The 23,380-nt window shown below is 46.4% G+C and overlaps 1 protein-coding gene across 16 annotated transcripts in view; it reads right to left on the bottom strand.

Moving 5' to 3' along the window:
* Window positions 1–23,380, bottom strand: part of TECPR2 (tectonin beta-propeller repeat containing 2) — a 100,662-nt gene that overhangs the window by 27,878 nt on the left and 49,404 nt on the right. For 8 of the 16 annotated variants that reach the window (XR_011532825.1, XR_011532826.1, XR_011532827.1 and 5 more), the window contains exons 11-17: window positions 22,510–22,683; window positions 20,269–20,449; window positions 18,888–19,029; window positions 16,037–16,277; window positions 15,258–15,347; window positions 13,425–13,658; window positions 5,229–5,377 (exon numbers count right to left, since the gene is read on the bottom strand). Coding sequence is in view for 8 of the 16 variants with exons in the window: in XM_070593321.1 (XP_070449422.1) it covers window positions 5,229–5,377; window positions 13,425–13,658; window positions 15,258–15,347; window positions 16,037–16,277; window positions 18,888–19,029; window positions 20,269–20,449; window positions 22,510–22,683 (1,211 nt within the window). In the remaining 8 variants the exon portion in view is untranslated. Of the gene's footprint in view, window positions 1–5,228; window positions 5,378–6,232; window positions 6,463–13,424; window positions 13,659–15,257; window positions 15,348–16,036; window positions 16,278–18,887; window positions 19,030–20,268; window positions 20,450–22,509; window positions 22,684–23,380 lie in introns of all 16 variants that reach the window. The other 8 variants (XR_011532828.1, XR_011532829.1, XM_070593324.1 and 5 more) reach the window with 2 other exon arrangements.

Genomic DNA, 23,380 nt, shown 5'->3' with positions numbered 1-23,380 from the left:
CTTCCACTCGGCAGCCCTTACCGAATCGGGTGTGGCTCCGTGCTGGGACCCTGCAAACCTCTGCAGCCCCAGGTTCTTCTCGGCCCCCCACAGGTGCATGACAAACGTGACAAATACTGCAGGGAGCTTTCAGAGGAATATTACTAGCAAGCAAAGCAATGTGCACAAGATGTGTGGAAGAATAAAGAATAGAGTGGAAACAGAAGAACTAGAGAAGAGAAAAATAGAGAAAAACCAACAAAACCAAAAGATAGTTTTTGAAAAACATCAACAAAATTGACAAGCCTTTAGCTAGATTAACTAAGAGAAAAAGAGAGATGACTCAAATTACTAAAATCAGAATTGAAAGAGGGGACACAACCGCCACGCTTACAGAAGTGAAAAGAACTATAAAGGAGCACTAGCAACAACGGGATGCTGATAAAGTAGAAACAGATGAAATGAATAAATTCCTAGAAAGATATAAACCACTCAAATTGAATCGGGAAGAAACAGAAAATTCTGAATAGACCTATAATAAGTAAAGAGACTGAATCAGTAACCAAACAACATCCCACGAAGAAAAATTCAGGCTACACAGAGGAATTCTAACAAATGCTTAAAGAACAATTAACACCGATCCCTCAGCAACTCTTCCAAAAAATATAAACGAAGAAAACACTTTGCAACCCATCTAAAAGGCCAGCATTACCCTGACACCAAAATAAACACATGGCAAGAAAATCAAAGACCAATCTCCCTCATGAATATGGACACAAAAATCCTCAACAAAATACTAGTAAACCAAACCCAGCAATATACACAAAGGATTACACATCATGACCACGTAGGATCTATCCCAGAAATAAAAGGTGGTTCCACCATACGAGTCAATCAATATAATACATATTAAGAAAGGAAAAAACCACACGATCATCTCAATAGAAGTAAAAAAAGCACTCGACAAAAGCCAACACCCTTTCACGATAAAAACACTCAACAAACTCGGACTAGAAGGGCACTTTCTCAGTCTGAACAAGGGCACCCACAAAAGGCACCACAGCTAACAGCAGTATTGAATGGGGAAAGACTGGATGCTTTCTCCTAAGGTGAGGAACGAGACAAGGACAGCCACTCTCACTGCTCCTATTCCACACTGTACAGGAGGTACAAGCCAGGGCAATTAGGCAAGACAACGAAACAAAAGACATCCAGACAGGAAAGGAAGAAGTAAAATTACGTCTATTTGTAGATGATATGATCTTGTATAAATCCTACAGAATCTACAAAAAAAAGTTATTAGAACTAATAAACAGTTTAGCAAGGTTTCCAGATACAAGATCAATATACAAAAACTTACACTAGCAATGAACAATCTGAAAATAGAATTAAGAAAACAATTCCATTTATAATAGCATCAAGAAGAATAAAAGGCAGGAATAAATTTAACAAAAGTAGTATAAAACATATACTCTCAAAACTATAAAACTGTTTAAAGAAATTACAGAATATCTGAATCAATGCAAAGATATCCCACGTTGAAGAACTGGAAGATTGAATACTATTAAGATGGGAGCGTTTCCCCTAGTGACCTACAGATTCAACAGAATTCCCATCAGAATCCCAGCTGACATTTTTTGTAGAAATTGACAAATTGATCCTAAAATTCATATAAATATGAGAAGGGGACAGAGCAGCCAAAAACATCTTGAAAAAGAAAAACCATTTCCTGATTTCAAACTTTACAACAAAGCTACATAATCAGGACCGTCTAGAACTGGCCTAATGATAGACACACAGATCACTGGAACAGAGCTGAGAGTCCAGTAATAAATCCTTACACTCATGATCAATTGATTTTGACAAGGCTGTTAAAGACAATTTAATGGAGAAAGAATAGTCTTTCCAATAAACGGAGCTGGTATAACTGGACATCCACATATATAAAAGAATGAATTTAGACACCTTCCTCAGACTATACACAAAAATTAGCTCAAAATAAATCAAACACCTAAATGTAAGAATTAAAACTATAAAACTTCTAGAAGAAAACATAGGTATAAATCTTACTGACTTTAGATTAGGTAATGGTTCTTAGATAGGACACCAAAAGCACAAGTAACTAAAGAAAAACTTAGATAAACTAGACTTCATCAAAACAAAAAATTTTGTGCATCAAAAGACACCATAAAGAAAGCGAAAAGACAACCCAGAGAATGGGAGAAATATTTGTAAATCATATATCTGATAAGCGTCTAGTATCCAGAATACATAAAGAAGCTTCATAACTCAACAATACAAAGACAAATAACCCAATTAAAAAATGAACAGGGGCCGGCCCAGTGGCACAGTGGTTAAGTACACACATTCCGCTTTGGTGGCCCAGGGTTCGCCGGTTCGGATCCCGGGTGCGGACATGGCACCGCTTGGCTAATCCATGCTGTGGTAGGCGTCCCACATATAAAGTAGAGGAAGATGGGCATGGATGTTAGCACAGGGCCAGTCTTCCTCGGCAAAAAGAGGAGGATTGGCAGCAGTTAGCTCAAGGCTAATCTTCCTCAAAAAAAAAAACAAAAACGAACAAAGCATTCGAATATACAGTTCTCCAAAGAAGATATACAAATGACCAATAAGCACATGAAAAGATGCTCAACATCATTAGTCATTAGGGAAATGCAAATAAAAACCACAATGACATGAGGATGTAATATACAGCATGGTGACTATAATTAATAATACTATATTGCATATTTGAAAGTTGTCAAGAAGGTAGATCTTAAAAGTTCTCATCACAAGAAAAAAATTTGTAACTACGTATCATGACAGATGTTAACTAGATTTATTGTGGTGATCATTTTGCAACATATACAAATATCAAATCATTATGCTGTACACCTGAAACTAATATAATGTTATATGTCAATTATACCTCAATTCAAAAAAATTGAATTGTAACAAAAAGTACCAATCTTGATCAGATCAGCTTTCCTTTATTTATAGAACTATTCTAGTATAAATTGGAACTTTCAGTAACCCACACAATATAAAGTAATCTTCTCTGTTTCAATAAACTTTTTACCCTGTAAGAAAAAAAACCTGCAATGCCATACCACTTTACACTTATTAGGATGGCTAGAATAAAAAAATTGGTCAAGAAAAATTTTGGGGTGAGGATGTGGAGAAACTGGAAGCCTTATACATTGCTGGTGGGAATGCAAAACGATGCAGCCCCTGTGGAGAACAGTTTGGCAGTTGGTTAAAAAGTTAAACATACAATCATCATAAGATCTCGCAACTCCACTTAAAGTTATATACCCAATAGAACCGAAAACACATGGCCACACAAAGACTTGTCCACGAAGGTTCACAGAGGCATTATTCATAGCCAAAAGGTAGGAACAGCCCCAATGTCCACCAACTGATGAATGGACAAACAAAATGTGGTCTAGCCATACAATGGAATATTACAGTCACACAAAGAAATGAAGTGCTAATACAAGCTACAACCTGGACGAACTTTGAAAACATGATGCTAAGTGAAAGACGGCAGACAAAAAAGGCCACATATTGTATGATTCCATTTATATGAAACAGGCAAATCCCGAATAGGCAAATGTATAGAAACAGAAAGTAGGTTAGTGGCTGCCAAGGGCTGAGGGGAGTGGAGGGTCCAGGAGAAAAGGGAGTGGCTACTAATGGGAACAGGCTTCTTTCTGCGGTCATGAAAAAGTTCCAGAATTGGAGAGTAATGACTGCTGCACAACTTTGTGAATACACTAAAAACCACCGAGCTGTATACTGTGAAAGGGTGAATTAGAACTCTTGAAAGAAACAAAATAAAGCCGTTAGAAGTAAAAACAAAAAGTCGGTGTTGACAACGATGCACCAAAGCAGCCAGGCCACAAGAAGCTGCCTGGTCTGAAGAGAATTAGGAACAGCAGTGAAACTAACTGCAAGGCAGCTTGCCTCTCACTGTCACTGTGCACCAGCAGCACTCAGCGATGCAGTGACGAAACAGTCCGTCTGCCGGGTGGACTGCTCCCACTGTGCTGCTGTCAGCCACCACCATGTGCAGAGGAAAAGCGAGCATGCGTTATCACTCATTACACGTGACCTCATGTTTGCACAGTGCTTTCTAATTCCAAAGTGTCGTCACAGACACCGTTCTACTCACTCTCCCCAAAACCTGTAACGGAGGAAGAGCCATACGGAGCCTCCCTAGGGCCATGACCACTAACCAGGGGCCCGAAAGAACCCTGGATCTGACTCCTGTTCGACTGTAGGGTCTCCCAGCACATGCCCCATGTCTGATGGGCAGGACTGGGGGTCTTCATGACCAGCCCTGCACCTTGCCCCTTCACCTCTGCCGCCCCATCCCTTGGGGGTCACGATACCCAAAATGTAGACAGTCATGAACACAGGCATGTACCCAACCCTTAGTTTCCTTCCTGTCTCCATGTAAGCATTTTTTCTTCAAGGACGATCCTATCCACTCCTGCCCTGCCGCTGCCTCTGCATGTGGCAACTTCATGTTTTTTCCAACAAAGTCACAAAATGGGGACTAGCAGGAATTAGAGCAAATAACACTTACTGAATCACAGGCCCTGAATTATAAATTTTAACAGAAATATACTTAGCATAGCAACCAGGCCCATTAGATACTTCAGAGTAACTACACAGTGCACCAGACTCAGACTTCTGCTTTTGACTTGAGTGGTGGAACAGTCAAGAGAAAAAGAAGAACACTCGGAATACACTGTAGGCTGAAATACGGTGGGCGCAGGGGAGGGGTGGGGCAGATGGGAAAGAGAATTTCTTCAACAAACAAGAAAAGGCACTCACGAAACACTGATAACAGATTATCTCCACCACAAGATTTTGAGTAACTTTTACTTTCTTTTCTACACTTCTGGGTATGGTTTGATTTTTTTTTCTTTTAATAATGCTTATTTTGTAAAAAGTTAGAAACAAAATATTTTTATTTTGAGAAAAGAAAAAACTTCATCTTGGCTCAGATAGTCTTTAACAACTGTTCAGCTCTAAACCCCATAAATACCAAATTCCACAATTAGGATGCCAATGAATGAGTATGTGTTGATATGGGGGCACGCCCTGTTCCCTGGGCACACACCTCTGCCCCCACTTGCCAGGAGGCCTACATAAGCAGGCGTGGTCCTTTTCCCATCAACAGCATCCCGAGAGCTTCGTCTTGCTGAGGAGCAAGTTGGTATCAGTCAATTTTTGCTTACCTGCACAGGTGGCTCAATCATTATCCAGGCTGGAAGCATCAGACTGGGATTCAGAGGCTGGGTGCCTACGCGGAAGTAAACTCCACCCCTGGAATCGCAGGCCCAAACGTGCTGATTTCCACACGCCAAGCTTGTCAGTTTTATAGCTCCTGTAGACAAATAAAGTCCGCACACTAATTACTTTTGTAAAATGACTAGTCTTTATTTAATCTATGAACTTTGATTTTATACTTCAAAGGAAGAGATGAGGCTGCACATGCAGTTGAACTCTGCTGCTTAAGGACAACACAGCACAGGAGAGTCGCTCAGGCCTCAGGCTGCCCTGCCGCCTGCGAGGCGCCACGCCACAGCCCTTCTATGCCATGGGTCAAGACGCGTCAGCGCTGGCCCTGAGTCACCAAGCACGAGGATCAAACCTCAACGTGGTCCCATCATTAGCTTCATCAGATACATGACTATTACCAGCAAATTCTGGATTTAGGGAGAGGGAACTTATCTTTACAGGTAACTTGATCTTAATTAGAATTAAGATTAACAAACTAAGTCTCCCAGAATCTTCATTATTCTTTTTGCATTTCTCCTTGTTGATTAAACCGATTTTAAGAGGAAAGGAAACGGGAGGAGCCTTTAAAGAGAAATTACATTTGACTATTAGTCTATCTGGCAAAAAGAGCAACAGCCAATGGTTACTGAACAGCTGCTGCAGTACAGGCTCTCAACTAAGTCTTTTAAATCCTCATTTCAAACCTCACAACAATGAGGCTTGTTATTATTATCCCCATTCACACATGAGGCCATCAGGACTCAGGCATGAAGAGACTTGCCCAAGATCCCACGGTGAGAACGTGGTTAAGCCAGGAGGCAAAGGGTGGACTAAGGCTTGCACCCAGGCCAGCCTGACTCCTCCACATCAGCTACCTCTGACCTCTGAACGCCAGTCAGCACACAGATCTTACATGATTAGTTAATCAGTTTTGACAAAGGAATATACCCGGGTAACCCACCTCCTATTGAGTTATGGAACATTTTCATCACCCAAGAAAGTCCCCTCAGGCCCCTTTCCGGTCACTCCCCTCTGCCCCAAGGCAAGCACTCTTCTGATTTCTATCACCGTAGACAGTTCAGTGTGGTCTAGACTTCCGCAGAAACAGAATCACAGGTACGCACTCCCTGGGCTCTGGCTTCTTCAGTGTAACATACGTGAGATTCATCAGAGTGCCTCTTCTTTTCATCGCTGAGGATCAATACAAGGCATGCAAACGCCACAGTTAGTTTATCCATTCACCTGTTGAGGGACATGTGGGCCACTTCCACTTTGTGCTACTAGAGTAAAGCTGCTGCAACACTCTCATAGAAGACCCTTTTGTGAACGTGTCTTGTTTTTCTTGACTAATGCCTAGGCGTGGAACTGCGGGGCTACAGGGTAGATGTTCGTTTAACTTTGCAAGAAACTGCTAGTTTACCCCTTTTCCATTTTACACGCCCACCAGGAGTGTATGCTGGTTGCCCACACCCTGCCCAGCATTCAGTTCCGGCACCTTTTTCATGTCGACCATTCTAGTGGGTGTGACGTGGTATCTTGTCATGATTTCAATTTGCATTTTCCAGATAACTACTGATGTCGAGACTCTTTTAATGTGCTTACGGGGCATTTCTATATCCTCTTTGGTAAAGTGTCTGTTCCTTTTGCCCATTTTTCTAGTTGAATGGTTTGTCTTCTGATGACTAAGTAAGAGGATGGGTCATTTTGACTTTAAAGCAGGGAAAAAGGGGATGCAGCTACATTCACTGGTGGTGCTGCTCTTGGCCACCTCACACAGTTGTCACTGGCATCAGATGACAGCTCATGTGTCTGCACCAAAACACACAGACACAGATCCTGCTGGGTGGCTATCTAGTCATGCGCCTTTAGTGTGACACCAAGTTAAACGCATTAACTCACCACTACACAAAAAACTCTCCGTATTCCTTTGTGCATTTCTTAAAGAGGTTGATTCCTCTTACACTGAAACTAACTGTATTTTCTCCTTCCTTAATCTTTTATAGAATGTCTTACCAGAGAGTTCAAACAGACTCTGTAGGGCTCTAACACTACATATTAAAAGATTTATACCAATCAAAATAAAGTACCTTCAACAGTAAATTCCAGAAACAGCTGAGAAACAGATGCTAATTTTAAAATATTAATTGAAAATTAATTTTATGTTGGAGTCTTCAACGTGCCTTAATAGGAACTACAGGCAGTAGCCGATCATGAGAAGAGTCACATGGTGACAAAAACGCACTGGGCCAGCATCTCACAGTTAGCAGTGAATTAACAACACTGCCAATAGAACATGGAGTTCACATTACAAGGAGAACATTCTATTAGAACAAATATAAAAGGCGGCTAGACTATATACTTTAGTGTATAAACAACCTTATTCTGAACTGAAGAGACAGGTCCAAATGAAAACATTTAACCGAGGGCTTTTGCGCAGCTTCCTACCTCGCAGAAGGGTCTCCCAGGCCGCCTGAACGCAGCTTTATGAGTCTGCTCCACAGAGATGACAGTCAAGACAGGTGGCAGAGACAACTGCCCTCCCTAAACAGTCCACAGCTCCTCCCAGTCCCTCAGAGTTGGGGGGGCCTCGTCACCAGTGCTGCACAGTGGGCTGGGAGCAAAAGCGATCTGTCACTTCTGAACTGAAGCAAAAAAGAGCTGGCAGGGGACCTTTCAGCTGTCCCCGGCTGCAGTGACCAAGACAGTGGAGTCACAGAGCACTGCAGCAGGATCAGTAAGCTGCCACCCAGGGGACAACGACCCTGAAAGACTAACAGGTGGAGACCAACTTGGTGGGAGCAAGAAAGCAACACTCATGGCCTTAAGTCGCTGACATCTGGGGCCTGTTATGGCAGCGTCACCAGGATGACTGACACAGACAGTGCAATTCTCCGGCCTCTCCCCACTTTGCTTTTCCCTCCCATCTAAAAAAACGTTTTACTTTATTCCACAGAACAGACATTTTCCCTTTAGGATTACTTTTAAAACATACATTTTAAAACAAAAAGTCACATTTATTTGGCGTTTTACTATTTAAAAAACACTTCTGCATAAATTACTGCATAATACAACCCTATTTGTTACCTGAAGGCATGAACTGACGCTGAATATTTCTTCATTAAATGCTGTGACCTGACGAATAATATTACAAATTGCATTAGTTTGCTAAATATTCCAGTGCCTGACATATGCATTTCTATGTGTACTGGGAAATAAAATGTTACGAGCATCTTAAATATCTGCTAAATGATGCAAATTTTCTTCCAAAAACTAGGATTGTAATAAATCACAAAATTCCATACTGTCTCTATAACTGGGTTCAGTAGCCAGACATTTAATTAAAGAACTCTCTCAATTTAATCTCAGAGCAGCAAATGATTTGGCAATTTGTATGGGGCAGAAAAGAGAGGGACGCTACATCTTAAAGAATAAATTAAAAGTAGAAATCATGTGCATGACTTGATACTTTGCAAAAGTCATCTTTGAAATTGAAATTTCTGCTTGCAATGTGAGAAAAACTGGTGACATTCCAGACTTTACAATGACCTGGTGCTGCCCAAGGTCAATGCTGGCACGAGGTAGCCCAGATCACGTCGTCAGCACTGGGAAGAAGGGCTTCCACTTTCTATGCTTTCAGCGTCGGAACACTCGTAAAGAAAAGGCTAGGGCTGAAGAGAAGAACTCAGGTAAACCCCATCTCTGAACAGCTTTTATAAAGCCAACACCTCCTGCCTCACGTCCTGGGCACGCTGATGGCAACTGGGAGCTGGGCGAATCAACTATGTGCGATGACATCTTCTGCCTCCACATTAGGCAGTTTTATTTGTGATTATCAGGAACAAGGAATGAAAACTGCTATCTCAGAATTACCTAGAAATGGGGTTTCAAATAATAACAACCTTCCCTGACAGTTTAATTTCCTGCTGAGCATGGACATGGTCAAGCATGTGGTCCCTGTCCGCAAAGTCCCCTTACCCTCCGTGTGTAAATGCCTCATGAGTCAGGCTGAAATGACTGTTGGGACAGAGCAAGAGCAGATGCTCAGGGAACACAGTGGGAAAAGTGTCCTGATGGAGATACTGACTGAAGAGAGCTGAGGGGATGGGACACTCTCAGCTGAGGTCTGAAGGAAGAAGAGCTGAAGGGAAAAGAAGGGAGGACACTCCAGGCCATGGCAAGAGAAGTGAACACCAGGCATGGAAGGGGTGGGCATACTGGGGAAGGGCAATGGGTGGCGGCTGAGCCCCCACTGCAGGAGGCCCGTGAAAGGCAGGCCGGGTCAAGCTGTGAGGGCCCTGTGCCACCCTGAAGGCTGGAACTAGATTCTAGGGGCAACATGGAGCCATTTAACACTGAGGGCACGCCGCTGAAGCTGTGTTGTAGGAAGACAGCTCAGGAGCCCATGGGGCGGGGAGGCACAGCTGGCGCCGTGGGCAGTAGCGCAGGTGCATGGGAGACCTAACTCTGGCAGTGGCAGGAAGCAGAGGTAAGACAGCCAAGGAGGCCTTCTGGGTTAGACGGAAGAGACAGCACCAACCCCACTGGCCAGCAGAGAAGCACAAACAGCCAGAGAGGATTCTGCCCTTCCCAGCAGAAGTCAGCAGGAGCAGAGGAATGAAGTCAGGAAAAAGAGTACTTTTGGGAAAGAGAAGTTTGAAATTGAACAAAATCCTTACACGCAGAGTCACAGTCCTGACAGGCTGTGCTTCCTTTCCTTGCTGTGAGTGCCCGCCATGGCCAACTTTAAATGAAGAGTGAAGGATCCCCGTTAACCCAGGTAAGCAATGTAGGGCAGCATTAACGCCACCTAGAGCACCACACTTTCTATTCACTGCTATCCAGGGCACGCAGCCTGAGACAGCCTGCCATGGACACTCACACGTGGGGTTTCTGGGCAGGGAGCACACACCTGAACTCAAAATCTGCATCCCCTAATTTAAACAATAACTTAAAAAATCCTTTGATTCACCTGTTCGTCCCACAGGCCACACAGACCATAGTTGGAGAAAGCCCAATGACAGAACATCTGGTGGCCCTGGCCTGCCTTTCGCTGTCCCTCACCCTGGCACAGCAGAAGGCCAGCACCCCCCTCACTGCACCATGCCCACTTCCCCTGCCCTAACACAAAACCTACCAGCTCTGGACTTGCTGCATTCTCCCAGGATGTTCAAAAAATGGCAAAAGGAGTCTCTATCCATTATTTCTCTATCAGCCAGCAACCCAAATAAATAAACAAAATCTAGAGCTCAGAGCAGGATAAAGACTAAGAAAGGCAGTGCTTCCTGTAACGACCCCACACTGTGCACATCGTTAAACCCAAGTGAGCACTGCCCCACCAGCCTGAGGAGTCGAGCTAGTGATGGCTTGAGAGTGACCCCAAGCAGCATGAGCCATGCTTTTAGGATGCCACACCTGCCCGAGACAGTTTACATGTATACAGGATGCTTACTTGCATCATCTCTCTGGGGTGGGGACTGCTGTCCCCATTAGAAAGGTGATAAATTGAGGTTTAAAGGTAACACAACACTCACCCAGGGTGCTACAGCCTGCTCAGGGCCCAGCTCACTCAATTCCACCAAAGCTGAGATCCTCCCCTGGAAAGAATGGCCACCACCTCAGCAAAGGCCAAATGGGCATCACGGAGACCTCCAACACTAGCCAGCTAGCCAGTGCCAGGACTAGACTGAACTAGAAGGGAGGCATGAGCTGTGGGCTGGAGCCTGGAGGCCCTGGGCAGAGCTGGTTCCAGCAGTGTGGAGCCTGGCACAACACGCATTTGCTCTGCACCCACCGCAGTGCGATGGCCTCCTCTGAGGGACTGGGAGGGCGTGGTGCTAGGGAAACAGCTCTGCTTCGGCCCCAGATCAGCAAATGAGCACGGCCTCCCATAGTTCTCAAGATTCAGTAGTGGACAGGACACAAACCATGCCCTGGCCTTTTTACCTCAGGAAGGAACTAGCTACATCTCCCATGCTGGTGTGGCTGGGGGCTGTTGGAGAAAAGCTGAGGCCAGTAGGATCTCGGAATAAATCAAAGGCTTCCCAGGACAGGCAGGAGGGTCACCCAGCACCAGCATTCAGGGCCACTACCAGCCACAGCCTTGTCTGGTCAGTCACTGTCAGTAATGGTGGCTGGCAAATGCTCTCAAAAGCTGGAAGATGACCAGCTCTCGTGCTGGGATTAGGTTCAAAAGACAGGGTGTGATGGGGCTGACCCAGTGGCGCAGCAGTTAAGTGCGCACGCTCTGCTTTGGCAGCCCGGGGTTCGCCAGTTCAGATCCCGGGTGTGGACATGGCACTGCTTGGCAAGCCATGCTGTAGTAGGCGTCCAACATATAAAGTGGAGGAAGATGGGCAAAGATGTTAGCTCAGGGCCAGTTTTCCTCAGCAAAAAAGAGGACTGGCAGCAGATGTTAGCTCAGGGCTACTCTTCCTTAAAAAAAAAAAGACAGGGGTGCAAGGTCAAAAGCATAAAGAATCAAAATGACCCTGGAAAACAGAGCTTGCTTCTTTAGTTGAGAACTGACCGGGTCTTAAGTGAAGCTGGATATGTTTGGGGCCTTGTTGGACAAACGAACGACAGTATCTCTACACAGCAGCTGGTAGGAGCCACACGGGCTGAGACCAGCTGTGTGGGATGGTGAGAGGCCCCCGTCAGCTGGAAGTGCTGCCAAAGGCTGCTGGGGAGGGAGGCAGACAACGAGCCCTCCCTCTCTTTTTTCTTGCTTTCTTTCTCCTCCTTTTTTTTTCTTAAACGAGTACACGTGGTTGAAATGAGTACATGTACTCTCAAACATTAAATGCTTCCACAGCTCAGTTCTACCACCTAACAAACAAAATACTGGCTGTCAGTTTACCAAAGTGGGAAACCGTACAGCAGGGAAGTATTCCTAAGGCTCACATGGACCCTCTGGAGGCACCCGGTGCAGCTTCTGCCTTCAGACAAGCTTCCACCTTCAGACAAGCTACATCTAAGCTGCTGGTTGATCAAGAATTTGCCAGGAGGGGCCAGCAGGTTGGTGCAGCGGGTAAGTTCGCATGTTCTGCTTCGGCAGCCCAGGGTTCACTGGTTCGGATCGCGGGTGCAGACCTATGCACTGCTTGTCAAGCCATGCTGTGGAAGGCATCCCACATATAAAGTACAGGAAGATGGGCACGGATGTTAGCTCAGGGCCAGTCTTCCTCAGCAAAAAGAGGAGGATTGGTGGTGGATGTTAGCTCTGGTCTTATCTCCCTCAAAACAAAACAAAAAATTTGCCCGGAGAATAACCCAATGCTGTGGGCTCATTCTATTATCTTATTTCTTGGAATACGAATCTATTACTTACAAACGGCATCACGCTCCCCCGCCTGCTCTGGAACACCCCCGGGAGATTCAGAGAAGAGCAGCAGTTAGGAGATGTACATCCTCTCTGTCTGGTCAGCGATCGACACCTGCTGTTGAGCAGCTATTTGTTTTTTAAAGATTGGCACCTGAGCTGACATCTGCTGCCAATCTTCTTTTTCTTCTTCTTCTCCCGAAAGCCCCCTGATACATAGTTGTATATTCTAGTTGTGAGTGCCTCTGGTTGAGCCATGGGGGACGCCGCCTCAGCAAGGCTTGATGAGCGGTGCCATGTCCGCGCCCAGGATTGTAACTAGCGAAACCCTGGGCCACCAAAGCAGAGTGCATGAACTTAACTGCTCGGCCATGGGGCCAGCCCCTAAGCAGCTCCTCTGTGTGGGGCACTCTAGCTGTGGGGTGACAGGTAAATGTGCTGCTGGTCCTGGAGTGGGGCGCTCTCATTCTTCCGGATTTAAAGGGCACAAAGCAATGTGCCATATCCAGGTAGACCGGCGGAAGCAGCTGCATCAACAGTATTATTTCGAACAGTTTTTAGTGGCAACTTTCTCTGACTGCATGCTCCTCCTGGGTTCTGAAAACCTCACCAACTGTAAGGGGCGGGGAGTAAAGCTCCTTACAAAATTAAGAGGGCCATTTACTCTGTAGGAGCAGCTAATCAATCTCCTGAAATCCAGCAACTTACAAAACGTCATAGAAAAATGCACCCAAGTTAAGCACGGGCCCCAGGAACTTGCGTCAGACGTCACATTCTGATGCGGCGGTAAGGCAGAGCCCTGGCGCCAGCGAGCACACTCCCGAGGAGGCCGTACCTAGCTGAGAGAGGTCCAGCCTGGTCCAGTGCATGCCTGCGGGGCAGCTCTTGGAAAGCGTCCTGATGAACACCTGGCCAAGGCTGTCCAGGGCCCACAGAGCGTCCTGGCAGGCGGCGTACGCCCTCATCTCGGCGTCGGGAGGCAGCTGCACTGTGGAGGGGCGCGACTGAGCATTCTGGGCGCTCACGCTGCACAGGTCCTTGCTGCTCTGGCACAGCCACAAGGAGCTTCCTGTGGAAAAGGTTCACGTTTGCCACTGACAAAACGCACAAGGCAGCCTTTGCCTTCGGGCTGCCGGCACCTGACGGCTCCTGCTCCCACACTCCTTTCTCACTGCCGCACAGCAGGGGCTCTCAGTGTGCTGGGAGTCAGAAGTCAGAGGGAAACACTGTGACCAGCCAGTGAATAAGAAATAAGCCAAAGATATGTTAAAGAAATCAAAGAAAGTAGGGCTCATGACATTTTATGAAGGCTACAGCGTTGGCTTAGCAGCTCTGAGTTTGGACATTTTGTGATGGGCTGTGGAGTCTTTAACTCGGTGTGTTTAATCAGTGCCCTGGAGGGAGCAAGGTCAGCAGATCCTCAGAAGCATGGCAGCAAGGTACTTCCCCTGTCCTTCTGGTGATGGGGTGAGGGGTGGGCTGGCAGGGTGGGGAGGCACTGGAGAAGGCGTGGAAAGCTGGAAAGCCACTTCTTCCCCTCCTCACCTCAAAATTAGATCTTTTCACTCCCTCGACCATTTTTAGTCCTTCAGCTTGAATAGATTCAGTTTAAAATGCAAATAACCCTCAGGGAAATTAAAACTTCGGTCACAATATATTATCTAAAGTATTATCTAAAACTTGTGGCCCAATACATTTTAGAGTTCAAAATTTTTTGGATTTTGAAAACCTAAAGTAACGGGTATGCCACATTTAAGTGATGCCCCGGGGAGCCAGGCAGCACCCCCAGTGAAGTGCAATAACGTTCCTGCAACGAAATGTGTGCATAGCCACAATCGACAGGATAAACAGAGACTGTAAGTAGCCTCAGCAGTTCAGGCCAGGTTTTGCTGCCAAATGAATTTGTGCCAAACTCAGTAAAAAACCTACAGTTGTCAGAGCTTACTGATTTCAGAATTGTATTCGGAGCAGTCTGGGGAGAAAGCGTTTTATTGTACCGACCAAGTAATCCATATCCTAGTGGGACTAACGGCTTGAACTAACCAACTGCTTTATCCGAACCATCAGCTTCACAGTGTCCTCTCATCTGACCCTCTGCCATCCTGGGAGGAGGCTTCGGCTGCTTCCCAGAGGGGCGCCTAACTGCCCAGGCTCCCAGTCACTGGCAGCTGCACCGCCTCTCCCGGCTCCACACCCTGTGCTCTGGGAAGGGCTGTCGTTCTGACTGGAGTCTGGAGGAGGCCGCCCCTGCGGGGAAGGTCTGCCCTAACAGGCAGCGGGACTCGGCCAGGCAGAGGCTGCTAGCCAGACGGAACGAGGCTGCCAGGAAGTGACAGCAGAATCCACGAGGGGAAATGGAAAGGCACCCAAAGAAGCCTAGAGCCTACTGGCCATTGCGCAACAGCCCCGTGACATGTTGCTGGAAGTCACTGGCCGCTGGCCACAGTATGTTCCCCTCCTTCAGAAGGACACTTTGCCTTTAGACTCACTCAGCTTCATGACGGTAGCCCCTTCTTTCTGGGGCCCAGCTTCAGGGCCCTCAGCTCAGCCAACATGGACTACTCGCCTGTGACACCACATTTCGTCTCTGAGGTCTACAGAGCCACACTCCCCTGCCAACTAGGCCACAGTCGAACTGCCAACCTCTGCACTGCATTTCTCAACCAACCTTCCTTTGTGGGAGCAGTGGAAGCCAACACAAAGGCCCATTTTGTTGCAGAAGCTGTCCCACGGGGAACAACATTATTCCAGTAAGTGCCTAGAAAGAATAAACAGGAAAAGTGTGTTAAACAAAGAAGACGATGAAAAAAACTTTAGAGCTTCAGTTCTAGACTACAACTCGTCTTCAAAACCTCTTACAGCTAATTCTAGAATGTCTTTAAATTAGGAGGTCCAAGCCAGCACTGCGAGAGCTAACCACTGGTTTCTCTCTGAACACCGAGAAGCAAAGCCATGATCTTCCCCAGGGTCAGGGGGAGGCCACACAGGAGGAGGTAAGCTGGAGAAAATTCACCAAGCAGGAGTTCACTCACAGAAATGAAGACCCAGCTGGTACATGTGGATTTAAACCTACAGGTACAGCTCTGGCCAGAGCGTGGCATTTTCAACAGTGCAGTAAGTTTCCCGCTAGGAAATGGACTATTCTCTCCTACTAGGCTCTTAGGTTTGGGTGGGTTTTTTCATTTAATGTGAAATAATTGACATGAAAATGAGCTCCCAGTGGACACTGATCACACACCATCCAGACAGTGGTATCCAAGTTGTGGGAATGACAGATTAAAAAAAAAGAAGCTGATACAAAGCATAAAGAACGCCTCCATTAAAACACTTCATACCACTGGCACCGAATTATCTTCTCAAGTTGAGATCTTAAAGCTTGTCTCTAAATGCTGGCTTTAAAGTGAAGCTGCCTATCAAGCCAATGTGAAAATAAAGTAATACACCCACCGATGAGACTTCCTTTAGCGACATGGAATTCATTCTTGCCTGAGGATATCCAGATGCCACTGTTGTTGACCCCTAGAAGGCTCGGCTGGCACTGAAGCTGCTGAGACCAAAATGCCATGCGCAGTTTATCTGCCACCTTTTCGACAGGGACTTGAGCTGCTGTGGCCACTGAATGCGTGGCGTGGATGATGGTCTGGAATAAGCTGCACTGGTCGAACACCACATAGTCTGTGATGCTCACCTGGAGGGGGAGACGGGCAGATACCCTGCTCTCAGTGCAGTTACAAGTGCCTTCTGTATGGTCACTGCCTGAGAGGTAAAGTTCTGGCCCATGTTCATCAAACACCCAAACACACATGCACATGTGCATTTGCAGAAGGACCAAAAAAGAGTCGAGCAGGACATCACTACCAAACTGCCAACTATAATTATTTCTGGGGATTGGACTTGGAGGATGGAAGAAAATGTTCACCTTTCATTTTATACACTTTTATATGACACGGATCTGTTACAGAAGCAGGTATTATTTTTGTGATCAAATATTACCCCCTCGCACCCCAGAACACTTTTATTCTAATCAGTGAGAAAGGATACTCTTGTTTTTAAATTTAGGTATTTCCAATGGACAACAGTGTCAGTATTTAGAATGATAACATGGGTTTAAAAGGTATTATAAGTAGGGCGATGAAGTAATTTATGATCTAAACTGGAACTGTTCATAATTATGCCAGGCCAACAGCAAACCCAGGACTGTCCTGGACATGCAGAGTGGGCCCTGGCTCGATGCACGACCGCTTCTCTAACGTCCTGAAAGATACATTTCTCCAGGGCACCTCCCTCCCAGGAAGGCCTCTCGTTTCTTGGCCAGCTCCGGTTGTTAGGAAGTTCTCAGATAGGTCAGAATCTGATCCTGCATGACTCTCACGCATATTTCTGCTCTCTCGGGTCTGCTTATGGAGAATGCCACCGCCATACTCCTTAGGACAGCTCCCTGCAGGCCACATTCCCAGGCCACGCACAATGAAATGTTGAGTGAAAGTGACATCATTTATTATAGGCAGCTTAATTTATAGGAAACAATAAGAAAATTATGGTAAAAATCGGTACTTTATGACACGTAGAAACACTGCCTGTTCTCTGTGAAAGGACTTGCTTGCGCTGACCGTGAGCTGCTGCGCTAACTGTGGGGTAAGCGGGTAGCTTCCCTACTCAGGACCCTGCTGACCTGCTGCAGAGCCCAGAGCCCCGTCTCTCAGCCCCAGGGAGTGCTCCACAGCCTGGCTGGGCAGCTCCAATAGAGCCCACAGAGCGCCGGGCAATGAGCTCCTGGGACTCATGCGCGGGCTGCGGTGTGCAGGCTCAGGGAGCTCTGCCCTTCCTTGGGGGGGCGTACAACACTAAGGCCGTACAGAAAGCCTAAGACAGTCTCAGCCCTAGCACCCAAAATCTGTGGATAAGCAGGACACAAATTAAAAAAACAAGAGAAAGGTTTAGCAACCAAACATAACTGGCTCTAGCACTACAAAGAAATCAATCTTGGGGCCGGCCCCTTGGCCGAGTGGTTAATTCACGTGGTCCACTTCAGTGGCCCAGGGTTTCACCGGTTCAGATCCTGGGTGCGGACATGGCACCGCTCGTCAAGCCATGTTGAGGCAGCATCCCACATGCCACAACTAGAAGGACCCACTACTGAAAATACACAACTATGTACTGGAGGGATTTTGGGGAGAAAAAAAAAAAAGAAATCAATCTTATAATAATTAAAATAACTCTGCTTCCAAATACCTCAAAGATGATTCTGTGAAGTTTAAAAATTTCTCTAAAGATAATGTTCTGAATATTATGACAAAATGGTATCTAGTTTTCTCTAGGCTACTTAAAAACAGAATTTAGTACATATACACATGAGAGTGTGTACATGTGTATAAAACCATATAATATTGCTACGAGAACAGAGGTACTCTAAAATCATCAGTATAACCTTTCAAATAGTACCTGGCATATCAAATCAGAGACATATGTACACACATATGTATTTATCAAAGAGCAAACACAACGTAGTTTCCACATTCTCATCTGAGAGACCTAAGAGTAGCCAATGGAAGACCTGCCTTCAACAAGCCACGTCTGAGGCAACAATGAGGCCTGAACCAATGGAGCCATGATCCTGAAGATGCTGTCCATCCACAGCCGCCGAGCATCGTACAGCCTCGCCACCACAAAGGGGGACTGTGGGAGCAACACGCACACTCAACAGTGCCAACGAGGGCAGTAGATGCTCCTTTGAAAACATGTTCTAGTCCACACTGGGACCAAGTCACAAATAATTAGCTCGATCATACCCTCTTATTTCTTAAAGCGTTTCCTTTTCTGGGAGTATGTGGGAAAATCCTCCTTTCTTTGTTGAAATACCATTTACTTAGAGGCCTTTGGAACAAACAGAGATGGATGAATTTTAATTGTGGGTTGAGTTTTTCAAACCTATTGTCTAGTTTCTTTTCTGAGCACATTTGTTCAGAATTAAACATCATTATTACCTAGATCCTCAAACGGATGTCACTGGGTTTACTTAGCACATAATGATAAATTTCCAAATAACACCAAAATAAAAAATAAATAAATAGAGCCTGCATATCTAAGGAAAGAGAGCTTTAAAGTTACCTCCTATGACGAAAAGTCCTTGATGTTTCTAATGTGCTCAAACACAGCAAAGTCTAACTCATCGAATAGTAAAAGTGAATACTGTTAATTTAATCCAACCTCCTCAATCTCTCTAAGGAAAAGAGAGGGGTTATAAAAACCCCAACTCAAGGAGACACCCTGGCACACAGCTCTGGAGCTGAACACCTACTTGCCACCAATGGTCATCATCTCCTTGGGGCTTCTTGGAAACGATGCCAGTTCTGAACCACAGGTTTCCTCGGATGTCCAGGGCCCACAAGGTCTGCTGGTCCCCGAGAGTTATACAGACAGGTTCTAGAGCTTGCCTTTCACTGAAAACAAGGAAGAGTCATCAACGTGGGAGTGACCACTCATTCAATGCACCCAAGCGTGTCTACGATTGCCAGCATCAAGTGTCTCCTGTGTGGGTTTGGCCTGGGAGAAGAGACATGCCCCACCCACAAGTTCCAGGGAAGGAAGCTTGAGTTTTGAGTTGAATTACTGAGCAATACATATTGTTAAAATGTGTGGTAGCTTCTGAAACACATGCTGAAGACCCAGAATGGCAGGGAAAGAAAAAAGTGAGTAGCAACATATGGAATTCAAGGCCCTGAGTACCTACCTCCATCTCCCCACTCCCTCCTTCACTCACTGAGCAATGGAAATTCCTCCCCCATGTACCAGGCTGTGTTGCACAGCTGCAGCTGAGCAGACGCCCTCTTTGTGGGCAATGCCCTTCCCCCTCCCATCTGTCTGGCGGTCTTTCTCAACTTCAAGGCTTAGCTGCGGGTCCACTCTGCACAGTGCCTTCCCTACCTCTCCGGGTGGAACTCGGGCTCCCTCAGTGCTGCGGGCTCCCCTCTCTGATTTAGGATCATCTATACTAACTGGCCTCGGTCAGTTTACGCGGCTCTACCAGACTAGGAGCTCTGTGACGGCAAGGCTGTGGTTCAGTTATCTTTGCACACCCAACCCAGCACAGTTATAGCTCACAACAGGTACCTGCTCAAGTCTACTGGGTTGCTAAATTCAAACCAAGAATATCCTAATCTAATTTTTCCAAGGACTATTAATAATTTCACACTAGCAAAATGATTTGATGGCAATTCTGTATTCAAATTTTGAATAGTATAAAGTAACCAAATAAATTATAATTCAGAGATCAATTTCAATTGACTAGGATCATAATAAAGAAAAACATTTGGCCCTAAACCATCTGAAATTCTAAAGAGAAACCACCCGACACTGGACAGTCCTGAATAGAGGCTGTTAGGAGAGACTCATGACCACATGATGCTCAAGGTTACACAAGAGGGCAGCAGCATTTTTAGGAACTGAGCTCTGACCCAATGTCCAGTATGCTGGTCAGAGGTAGGCACAGGGCATCTCCAAGGTCAGGCTGCTGAAATTGGCTCTGACAATTCCAGAAACACTATTGCCATGGAAACCTTCAGGGAACCAGCCTTGTTCAAGAAAGGCTCACAAACGTGCCTTAACAGGAGTCAAGCTGACACAGAAAGGAGGGGGGGACAAACAAGACACTGAAGATGTCTGCTCCACCCCACTGGTACCTGACGATGTCACATTTCCACTGCTCCCCTTCTGGACAGAAGCTGCTCACGCCCTCGCGGTACAAGAGGGCTCTCTGTTCTGTCAGCACCCACACCACGCTGTTTCGGGCTGTGACCTGGGACAGTGGGTAAGGACAGTCGACCTTCACGGCTCTAGCACAGGGACGATCCACGCTGAGACCTGCCAGGGAGATGGACAGGAAACCCCCGGAGACACATAATCAGGATTTCATACCTCATTTTTATTCTGTTGTTTGTTTACTTTTCTTTCTTGGTATTTCGCTATATTCTTTTGTAATAAGTGCTTTTTCTTTTTAAGGTCTAGTCAACATAAAATGGTTAAATTGTGCTTAAATATAATATCTATCTAAAGTGTTTTCAGACACTCCTTGAAAACTGAAGGAATAACAATTCAGAATCCTCTAGTATCCCAAAGTAGCTTGAGACGTTCTGAAAGCCCAGAGCAGGAGGGCAGCCGTACCTCGAGACAAGACAGCCCAGGGCGAGAGCAGCGCGTGTCAGAGATGACGTGCTGCCCTGGACACTGGACGGCTGGGCCCCTCGGGGCCTCCGCTGTGGGAGCCAGCAGGGACCTGAGGCCTCTGGCCATCCTCTGCAGAGGAGTTGCAACAAAGCAGCTCCTGTCTCCCGGCTTTTTCCGGGGGTGGGGGTGGGGGGAGGGGGTTCCGCCCTAAAATGAAAACCTCGAATCCCCTAGATGAAATGCAAGGTCCATCACTCTGCAAAGCTGTTCCTGACTCCAGTCCAAGGCTTTCTCCCACCTCCTTGCAGGCTGTCTAATGAGCTTGAAGGCCACTCCCTGGGGCACTGGAAAAACAGCTGTTACCTAAAACCCCAGATTCAGTGGCCTCAGCCTACAATTAGGTCTCAGTACTCAGATGTGCTCCCCGACTAATCACAAAAGCACCTGATGGTACCACAGTCCATGGGTTATACTTGCTCGCACTCAACTGGGTGGGAACCACGCGCGTGACTTCTTATACAACAAGCCCTCGGGCCAACCGCAGACACCCCAACCCAGGAGGTCTGGGCGGGATCTGGCTTGTCTGAAACCACGGCCCTGGTGATTCCTAAGACATTACGGGTCAAGAGGTCACCCACTCCTCACCCCAGGGCAGGAGCACCCCATTTTCCCCCAGGAACAAAACTCCAATGCCCCTGGAAGACGGGTGTGCGCACGCCTTTCTGGGGCTGTTTTCACTTGAAAGGAGACAGAGGAACTGGGCTGGAGAGACCAGGGCTGGCACATGACCCAGAAGCTGGCACACTGCCCCCCAGGGCCCAGGCAGGAGGTTCCAGGACACACCAGCTCTCCCACATCTGAGAGGGCTGGCACATGACCCAGAAGCTGGCACACTGCCCCCCAGGGCCCAGGCAGGAGGTTCCAGGACACACCAGCTCTCCCACATCTGAGAGGGAGCCAGATGTGCAAGGGTTTTCAATCTCAGTGAGACATCCCTAGCTGACAGTTCGTAACAGAGATGAAAACATTCTCTCGGAATCAGCAATATTAAATGATTAGAAGATTGATCTTTACACAAATCCAATATGGCCTCTTGACAACCAAAAAAGAGTTCCTGCCCAATAATCCTTCCAGATACTGATAAATCACATTGCTTTTGGAAACTCATATCCTATTTTGCTGACAGTACATAAAGACTGACTCTCATTACAGTTTATTTTTAATAAGCAAGTCCCACTGTGTCTCTTCCAGCAGCTAAAGGTTCCCCTCAGGACAGTTTCCTAAGACAAGGTGAACTGCTATTTAGAGCAAAAATTATTTCCAGCTTTTTCCTGACCCATGCGTAACTAAGTGTACAGAGGCAGGCCTTTGATCTGGCTTAAAAAATCGAGCCATAAGCTACAGGAAAAAATGATTTTAATGCCATTTCTCAGTTATTCTTTCCTCTTGAGATCAGATATTGCAAAATAAGTGATGGGCAATGTCAGCCATAAGGAGAACAAGATCCTGTTTTTGTACCTCAATAAATAATCTTATTAATTCTTGCCCTAATTTTGTTTCGGGTTGACTTTGAGTCAGTAGCAGGAAACTGCTAATATATTCCAATGGCAAATACTCTTTCTACAAGTGTTTTAATTTAAATTGATTTTCAGCCTCTTAGTCATTATGATTGTTCTAAGTGTGTCACTAACAAAGCAAGGGACAGTGAGAAGCAGTTATACCAGAACCGAGGGCACCTGAGCACCACCTTCAGTTACCTGTCTGCAGGTACAGATCTCCATTTGTCCTGATGATCCAGGCTGTGTCATCGCTCAGGGCCACAAATACGGCCTGCGGCAGAGCTTCGTACCAGTGCCGCCTCCCCTTGATAGTCACTTTTCCACAAGCGAAAGCTCGGTTAGATTTCTGTTCAATCTTCCAGAGAAGGGCTCCTGTGGAAATGAACACTCTACTCACTGTCCAATAAATATTGAGAACTAGTTACACAAGAAAATTCATTCTGGGTGCTGTGGGGGAGAGAAATTTCTAAAACCCCCTCGCCCTTTGCTTCTACCCCAACTGGGAAAGAGCCCACAGCAACAAGGTTTGAACCCTCGGCCACCACCCACCAGCTGTGTATCACTTCACGTCTCCAACCCTCATTTCCTCATCTGTGAACTGGGTACCATCTCTCCCCTACAGGGCTGCGAGCAGGAATGGACGTGAGGACGTATCAACGACACGGCACTCAGAGTTGGACATGTCACAGGCATTGTGGCAAGGAACAGGAGCAGTGCCCACACTGCTAGGTCTGCCGAGATGAGCACCCAAGTTAACGTCATGAAGCCCAATTAGTGTCCTAAGAGAGGCTGAAAAGTCCCACCAGGACTCAAAGGGAGGGGGTCCCTCCTGGACCAGCAAAATGGATAAGATGCATGAAAAAGCAGCACTTGAGCTGGGCGGTCCTTTTTTCACTGAGAAAGGGATTCTGATAAAGAGAGATGAAGAAGGGGAGGGAAGGAGGAAGGGAGACAGGAAGGCACTCTGTGCAGATGGAGGGTGTGGCACAGGCCAGGTGGCCAAGTGTAAGAAACCACCAGAGTCACCAAGAGCACAGACAGCTGGACCAGGGGATCTGCATGAGGGGCT

Source organism: Equus przewalskii, chromosome 25 (genome assembly GCF_037783145.1).
Source record: "Equus przewalskii isolate Varuska chromosome 25, EquPr2, whole genome shotgun sequence".
NCBI lineage: Eukaryota > Metazoa > Chordata > Mammalia > Perissodactyla > Equidae > Equus > Equus przewalskii.
The sequence above is the reverse complement of the archived record's forward strand: the minus strand, read 5'-3'. Positions and strand labels throughout refer to the sequence as shown.